This window comes from Anopheles cruzii, chromosome 3 (genome assembly GCF_943734635.1).
Source record: "Anopheles cruzii chromosome 3, idAnoCruzAS_RS32_06, whole genome shotgun sequence".
Classification (NCBI taxonomy): Eukaryota; Metazoa; Arthropoda; class Insecta; order Diptera; family Culicidae; genus Anopheles; species Anopheles cruzii.
Window position 1 is genome coordinate 57861917 of NC_069145.1, and position 8604 is coordinate 57870520.

An 8604-nucleotide genomic window follows, 5' to 3' on the forward strand; every position below is an offset into this window, starting at 1 on the left:
TCCTTATTTTGCTCCTTATTCCAAAACCCACTGAAGGATACCACGCATCGGGGTCGATCTTTCCCGGGTTCGAGGCCCTTTCTCAGAGAAGGCTGCTGAGAAGCCGGGGTGAGACCGAGTCGGCTACACACTCGAAACCCGGGGAAATGCAAATGAGGCGCCCTTTTCGAGTGCTGTGGGCCCTTCCCGAAGGGCAGGATCGAAATAGGGCGTGTTTCAAAAGTGTATCATACGAACAGGACCGCAGCCCGTCCCGGAGGTGCATCCGAAGGGCCGGCCAGAGCGAGATCCAGCTGGGCTGCACCGTTGCCGTTGCTCAGGATAAACCGATTCGAGGGCGATCCTTCTCCTTCGGCCATTTTCTTGCTCCGTTGTCGTCCGCTTGAAGGCCGATCGTCTCCTGGGTTCCTGTTGCACGTTTGCTTTTATGTTGATTTTTCCCACATTCGCTCGCCTCGCTCGGGTCAGGGATCTAGGGTTTTTTTATGTTTGTTTGCTGGCTGGCTGGCTGGCTGCCCGGACAGGCTGGGCCCTACCATCCCGGCGCATACGTGGCCGGCAGGCAGGCAGTGTGTTGAAGTGGCAAGTGGTTGGCCTTCTGCGTTGGACGCCAAACCTGTTCCGTCTGCAAGGAAAGCCGAGCGCCGTTGGTTGTCCTTAAATGTGGCACCATCCGAGGTTCGTTGCAGTTTCATCTTCGGCCTGTTGCCTGTTACGCTTACGTTCGGCGAGCCTTTGAAGGTCCATTCATTCGGAATTGGAATCTGTGAACCACCGAGATTATGGTAAAAAAAAGAGAAGCTCTAAATGATTGCGTAGTTTGGAAAATCCTACTTAAAAAATTATGAATAATTAGAAGTAACTGAAAAGTAATGTAAAATAAACAGATAATCACATAATAGAATATAATATAAATAAACAGATAATGAAAAGATTAAGATAATCATCGACTTTGTTTAAGGTTTGCCGTCTATTAATTAACAAGCCTGCTGTAAAACGCTGATTGATGTAAATGTAATCGTTACCGTAAAACACAAATCGGCTTGTTGTAAGTCGTCACGATACAGCCGTTAAGCGGCACACGGCACGCGGCCCCCTAATCGATTCGTTATCCTTCTCCAGAGGAACCAGTTCAGGGCTTCACCGTGGAAACACCCTCGACGGAATCAACAAACTTCGTGCGTGGCATAGAGGGCCGCGACACGACGACGACGGTTCCTAATCCTGTGCCGTGCTTCGGTCGGTCGAGCATAAGAATGAATGGGTTGCACTTGGACCCATCGGCCATGCTCCCAGGCCACACTTCCACAACGCCCAGAGGCCACATTCCCCCGGTTACGGGCGATACGGTCGGGGGGGTGCCGCAGGAACTTCATCGACACATCGACATCGAAACGGGGAGCACCCGTTCGGTCTCGGCTTCGGGCCTCGCGGCGGCTGTTTGTTGTCAGTTTGAGTTCCGTCTCCGGTCGAGGTCCACGACCCAGCTCGGACCACGACCCAGCAGTATTACAGTACCCCGGGAATACCGACACTATCGCCGCGGTTCCATTAGCCATTTAGTGATAAAGTGCGTTGCGTAGTGGATCGGAGAGTAGTGCAGCATACAATCGGATACACTCTACAATTGTGGGGTCATCTTCTTAAATGGAAGTGTAACGTGCAAGGTGTTGCCCAGTCTACAAAATGTCTCGCAAATGTGATGATGAGTCGGGCAATAGCGAAAAGGATTGGGAAATATTCGACATACTCTGCGGTGAAGAGGTAACTGCTGTTGGATTGTAACTGAAAAAACACAAAAAACAAATCACACACGCTTACCAACAACACTCCAACACTACTGCTTAAGACATGGACATTAAACCCTGTCCTGATGGTCAAAAAGCGTGGGATACGCCGTTAGTTAGTAGTTCAATTCTTCGGAACAAAATTGGTGTAACCGACGAAAAGGGACTGAAAAGTGCTGTAATTAATGCTGTAATTTGATCATTTGTTAAGATTGAGACCGAATCAGGAGCGTCAGTCAGTTAGTTTAGTTGGACTTTCCAGGGCACTTTCCGGTTGTCGTGAGGTGAGGCCGAAGACTGTCGCTATTTACCTTCCTTACCTTGCGTTAGAACGAAGAACACCGGAGCGATTCGGGTGCACCATGGAAACTGCACCTTGTTAGGTGTTTTTCCTGTCGGTTTCCGAAGCACAAAAAGCAACCGTTGTTTTCTGCTGTTCCAACGTCCATAATGATGACAAATACGAATGCCGAACCCTCATTCCGATACGTGGCACAACGGGCCACGAAAAACCGAACCGTGAGCCTGAAACCCGAACCCGGAAGGGCGCAAAAATCCGATAATATGAATCAAACATCCCTGGACGTCGTTTCGAAAAGAAAAAATGGAATGAAAAACGCTCGCCTTTTAGCAAAAACGACCGGTTTCCGACCTGCTGGGTTGTGGAAAACTTTGCCAAGCCCGCAGTCTGCCCCGTGACCGGCTGGCAATCGGTGGATAGCACGTGGTTTTTTTCGTTTTGGTTTTCGCGGAATGCAGTTCTCGGATGCGTTCGGCCGTAGGAGTTGATTTTCCACCCAGACACCAACAGGAACCGACACCTAAAACGGAACCGACAGGGAACGGAAGTGCAACGGACCCGGCCTGTCACGGTGAAGTGCAATCAGCGTGCAGCCGCATTTGGACGTCAGAGAACCAGAGAGTCTGGCCCCGTGTCTGGCCGCGAACTGTGTCACTGGAAAAAGGTCCCACGAAATGCTTCGTCCTGGTTCGGGTGAATCCACGCGAGTTGTGTTTAGCGCAGAAAGGGCAAAGTGTTAGCAGCCGTTTTGTCCGGTGGATGGCAGAAGAATTTTGGCAACGGAAAAAGTGAAAGTGGACTCTTTTGGACCACGTGCGCGCGGTGAAGGGTCTCGTGTGTGCTGTTCGAAAGGTTTTACTTTCTTCCCGGAGGATTGTGACCCGAGAAATGGATTGTGTGAACATCGCGATGGTTTAAGAAGCTCGATCCTGCCATAATCTGTTTTGATAGTGAATTTCAACGATAGAAATCCGAAAAGTAAAGTATCGATAGTATAGTTAAGAGTATATAGAGTAGCGGAGCGCATTTGTGTAACATCTTGGTGAAAGTGAATGAACAAATCAAATTGTGAACGAGCTGGCCATGTAATGATAGAAGCTTGAGATTGAACAACACCTAATTGAAGAATTTCAGCAATCAAACGAAACTTTGTTAAGATTGCTCCCCTATTGTGAACGTCGCTGAATTTATTCTTCCTGACTTTCAATTCTTGCAGCAGATTAGTTCTTTGTTGCCGTTCCAGTTGATAATGCATATCCGAGGACCCGGGATCCTGAATTATCCGGGAAAAATGAGGTTTCCGGGGAACTACCGATCGAGTGGTCGACTGTCAGCTTGTCCGACCATGGAGATAGTTAGGTCCACGCTCAGGAAAGACTTCTAGAGACTTCTCAGACATTCGGGAAGTGTCTAGGAACACACTTACCAAAGATCTGAACGATTAACAAACTACAAGCTGGGAGGGCACCATTATGTTGTCAGACTTTCGTTGACTTTGATTGGCCATCCCACACCGAATGACCCAATTTACTGCTAATAATCGCCTATTGGAAGTGCGAGCGGTGGGTTTTTAGTTGTTGGGACCTGCCAAGCACTGCCTTTTATTGACCCACGTCGTCACAACCGGCCAGACGGCACTGCGTCTTCGCCAAAAAAGGGGGCCACGGGTAAACAATGAACGGGGCGGGTGGCTAGCAACGACCAAACACGAATCGGGGCGTTGGAGCCACAGCCCAAAACCAGGCCAGAGTTGGGAGGGTGCTCCGCTAGCCCAGATGATGACAGGCGGTCGGAGTTGTTTAACTCCCGGAGTCCTTTGGCGCGAGTTGCACCTTCGAGACATGTGGGTGGGCCTGAACTTGGGGGAAGAATTGGGGTCGCTCTCCGTTACTACTGTCGTGTACTGGTTTTTGTTGAGCTCGATTTGGTTTGGTCGTTTGTTTTCCATGCCGCACCTGGGACACACCACCTCTGGGGATACACACATCAGCCAGGAACCCGACAGCAGAAAATGCCAAAACATCACACACCACACTCACCGGTACACCACCACCATCACCATGTAAGTTCGCCGTCGCGTGCGACCTCACAGAGTTCCGGTGGCTGATTGGGATTGGCTCCTCTCACCTGTTACAGGCTTCGGCATCCTGCAACGATCATCTGGCGCACTCGATCGACCTGGCGACGACGCTCCGGAGTGAGCTGGCCGCGTCTACGTACAAGCGGGACCGCCTAATGGCGGAGCTGGCCGACGTGAAGAGCTCCCTGTGTGCGAAGGAGGGCGAGTGCGAGTCGTTGAGGGCCCAAGGGGCACGCCAGTCGTCACTGATCAGCTCGCTCCAGCAGCGCCTGGCAGCGACGGAGCAGCGCGAGAAGACGCTCCACAGTCGCAGCGAAACGGTCGTCCACACGCTGAACCGCGATAAGGGTCACCTGGAAGACAAGATCAAGGAGCTCGGCACGAAGCTGACGCGCGTGCAGTGTGAGCTGACGAAGGAGGAAGGCTTCCGGGATCAGGCGCGCTGCCAGCTGCAGGACCTGATCCGCCGGCTCTGTCTGGTGCTGGGGGTGGACGTGTGCGACGGGGCGCACCTCACGCCCGACTGTGTGCTGTCGAAGGCGGGCGAAACCGTGTCGGAGGTGCAGCGGTTGCGGGCCAAGCTGTCCGGGACCTGCGAGAACCTCTCGTCGGCCGAGTCGGAGCTGATCAGCACGAAGGCGTCGGCGTCGGCGGAGAAGAGCCGGCTCCACACGCAGATCGAGGCACTCCAGTCGCTGGCCCAGGGACTCGAGGGCCGCTGCCGGCAGGCGGAGCGTGACCTACAGGTGACCCGCGACCGGCTGGCAGAGTGCGAGGTGAACGGGGACAAACTGAGAGGTAATCTACGCGATCCGCGTCGATTGTAAGAAATTCTGTTGACCATCTGAACCACCTTTCCAGAGGAACTCCGAGGGTTCGAGTCGCGCTGCTGCCGGCTGCAGAACAGCTACGATCGGCTGCAGACCGAGCGGCTCCAGTTTCTGCGGACGATCGCCACGATCGTCGGAGTGGGCGAGCCGTGTGAGAACAACGTGCGGGACAAGGTGCGGGACATCACCAACCACAACCAGGCGCTACACGATGTAGGTTAAAGGGCATTGGGGGACCCTTGAGGTGGGCTGAACTTGATTCGATCCTTTCGCTTCCGCTTCCGGTCTCCAGCAAGTGGCGCAATTGCGGGAGCAGCATCATCATGAGGTGGTGAAACACCGGGACCACCAGGAGAACAGTGCGTGCCGGCTGAAGAACGAGGAACAGCACCGATTGAACCTGGAGGAGCGCCTGGAGAAGGCGTGCCACGAGCTACAACACTTCCGCACCGAGCACACCACGGTATGTTACCGCTAACGTTGACAAAGGTCCTTCAGGTTGATAAGATAAGAGTTTCACATCAGATATTACCAGTTACTAGTATAATCATATACCTCGAAATTGGCTAAATCGGGTGTCTGTCTATTGCTTGTAAGGTGCTCCGTCTCTTACCTACCGCGTCAGGGTTAATCAGAACCTGTTCTCTGTGTTCTCAAATGTATGTGGGGTTCCCCAAGAAATCAACTAGGGTATCAATATTGGATTGATCGAACTGAAGGCATTGAGATCAACGCAGGTTCAGAAGGATCGCTGTTCTTTGACTTGGTTGGTACCCCGCTGATGGACTACCATATTATAAAACGCGCTGTCTTCAACTTGGGCCACGGTCAATCGAGTATCGCAGAGGGCCGCCTCAAGCTGTTTTTGCATTTAAGACCTTAACTTCCCATCTTGACTCGCTGACACTCCTTGCTCGATTTAACTTTTCGGCCACTGTCCGATGTTTGAGGCGACGACCCAACCTGGAACTCAGAATTTACTTCCGGTCGTCCCTCACCGGACAGGATGACCCGTTACTGGCTCTCTGTCGTACGTAGAACAATTTCTCTTCAATTCTTGACTATTGTACAGGGGTGTCAAAAACGCGTGCACATTTTGAACTAGCCATTATTTCACTTTTAAAACGTCAAACTTGATTCTAAAAAGTGTAGACATTTAGTAAACACTTCCACATTTACGAAATAGGTCGCTTTACGCTTGAAGAAAGCTAGGAAATATTAAAAACCTACTTCCAAAGTGGTAGGTCTAATCTCAAACTGTACGATATTTGAAAAGCACATTCCATGTGAGCTTATTCCCACCTCGTTGGTTATGTTAACAAGCAGAATTGTCGTTTTTGGCTTCTCTTGCACGACGTGTGGGTTTTTTCCGAGCCCCAAATAAAAACAATTCTGCCTATAATATAATCACTGAGGTGTACATGAGCTTTTCCTACATGAGAGTGAGAAATTTCGTACTGTTTGAGTTGAAAACTCAAACACTTTAGACATAAGTTTTTGAAGAAAACGTTTTCCCAATTCTCTGCAAGCATATCGCGTCCTATTTCGAAAATGTCAAAATGTTTACTAAATGTTTAAAATTTCCAGATTGAAGTTTGACGTTTTAAAAATCGAGTAATCGGTAGTGTAAAAAACAAACACTGGATGGACCCCTACGGTCCCATAAATAAATACTAAATGTAAATAAATGCCTGGGGAGGCCCAGGCTTAGACAAAGGGTTCAGTAATCAATGGTCTCAATGTCTTCCGGTCCGGTCTTTGCAGCTCAGCGAGTACCTGGTGCGCCTGGCAAGGGCACTGTGTTGGAGTGAGTGCACGGAGCCACCCGCTCCGGGCAGTGACACGACGATCCTGAGCGAGACGCTGCTGGAGCGAGCGGAGCGACTGGCGACCCATCACGAGCACCACACGCACGGAACCTGTGACAAGGTGAGCTGGCCCCTTTCGACCCCCTTTACACCCTTCAACAACAACGGCAACTGTCACCACTGTCCCCATTGTTTCATCCCGTGCCAGAGCTGTTGGGAGGCCATCAACCACCATCATCATCATCAATCGCACTCCTCGCACCACACACACAGCCATCCGCCGAAGCTGCGTCGGGAACGGTCCTGCACGGACATACCGCTCAAGGAAGTAGGTCTGCCGACCGAGGGCTCCGCTTGCCCACACACCACACCACACTCACCTCACTCACTCGTTCCATTCTGCCTCGCCACCCTCGGTGCCGCGTCCCACTTTGCTTTTGTAGAGCTCCTCCCTGTATCATATGCAGCGCAAGGTGCGCGTCCTGAAGGAGCAGATACAGCGCCGGGATCTGCACTTGGAGCTGCTGCGACGCAAGATTGCGCTACTCGAGGATAACGCGCGGGGGAAGGCCACGCTACAAGTACTTTTCGTGTTCTTTTCGCTTGTTCTTACTAACCTCCAACTCCAGACAGACGGCAAACCCTGCCGCCCTAGTACTAATCCGTGAGTTGCTACTTTTTTACAGACCGAACGGGATGAGGCGATGCATAAGGCGCGCAAGAACTCGAAGCACGCCGAACGGACCTCGCAACAGCTGGGGGAGGTAAAGTCCCAGCTGGCGGAAGTGAAGCACCAGCTGAATGAGGCCTCCGAGTACAAGATCACGGCCCTCGAGCGGGCCCGCAAGTGCGACGAGCTGCAGTCCCGGTGCTGTGAGCTGGAAACGGAGCGGGAGCGGCTGGTGGGGCAGCTGGCGGCGTACAAGTCACGGGCCAGGTCCGCGGTCGAGACATCGCACGATCGGCGCGTACGGGACGAGCACACGCTATCGGTAGGTTACACCGGAGCTCCCTGAGAGACTTCCAAACCCCGGGAATGACCGCTTGCCTCCATTACCCATTGTAGCATCTTCGGGAGGAGCTAACCCGGATCAAGTCGCAGCTGGCCGACACCAACCACCGGCTGTCGCAGCTGCAAGTCTTCCGGACGTCCGTGGCCAAGCTGCTGCACGCTTCCGACTGCGCGGACTCGGACATCCTGCAGAAGCTGCAGTCGGTGTGCAGTGGCCAGCATCTTCATGGCCATCATCACCACCACCGGCACCACAGTGCGTCGAACCTGTCGCGCCGTTACGACTCATCGTCTCCGTTGGCCGGCGATCTGGCTCACGGGCCACGGTACGACGACCTCGGGACGGCGACCGGCGGTGGTTCACAGTCGCTGGGCTGCCGACCGCTCAGCTCCAGCCCGGTGCACGGTCACCGGTACATCGATTCGGGTTTCAACGATCACGACCACCACTTTGACGATGATTTCGATTTTCACAAAAAATATTGACCACCTCCGCCAGAGACCGTGTGTTCCGCGGAACAGTCCACTGCCAGAAATCCCGAAGCCGAAATCGAACAGGTCGTTGGAGGCGTTGAAATTAGCTAGAAAACATTTCGTGTTTTTGTGGGAGAGTAATAAAATGGCACCGTTTGGCCAGCGAATGTTTGGCAAATTCTTTGTTGTTTTTGGCAATTTTTTGGTTGACAACGGTTTGTTTTTTCAACATTGAGATCGATTTGAAAACACGCCCTCGCTAGCGCCATCTGTACGTCGGACGTTGTAACACGCTGCGCGCCACACAAGATT

At 52.4% G+C, this 8604-nt stretch overlaps 1 protein-coding gene across 1 annotated transcript; it reads left to right on the forward strand.

Annotated features, from left to right (window-relative positions):
• Nucleotides 1-1710: 1710 nt before the first annotated feature.
• On the forward strand, nucleotides 1711-8304 carry LOC128273883 (coiled-coil domain-containing protein 170). Its single transcript, XM_053011946.1, has 10 exons — nucleotides 1711-1764; nucleotides 4094-4150; nucleotides 4225-4966; nucleotides 5030-5211; nucleotides 5291-5461; nucleotides 6763-6927; nucleotides 7015-7134; nucleotides 7250-7387; nucleotides 7493-7798; nucleotides 7873-8304. Exons 2-10 carry the CDS (start codon nucleotides 4100-4102, stop codon nucleotides 8302-8304), a joined length of 2307 nt encoding a protein of 768 aa, XP_052867906.1. The 5' UTR covers nucleotides 1711-1764; nucleotides 4094-4099.
• The last annotated feature ends 300 nt before the right edge of the window (nucleotides 8305-8604 follow it).

Coding starts and splice junctions, on each gene's coding strand:
- LOC128273883 (XM_053011946.1), top strand. CDS start 4,100: ATGCCAAAACATCACACACCACACTCACCGGTACACCACCACCATCAC. Junction 5,462..6,762: donor TCCGCACCGAGCACACCACG/GTATGTTACCGC, acceptor CGGTCTTTGCAG/CTCAGCGAGTACCTGGTGCG. Junction 7,799..7,872: donor GGGACGAGCACACGCTATCG/GTAGGTTACACC, acceptor TACCCATTGTAG/CATCTTCGGGAGGAGCTAAC.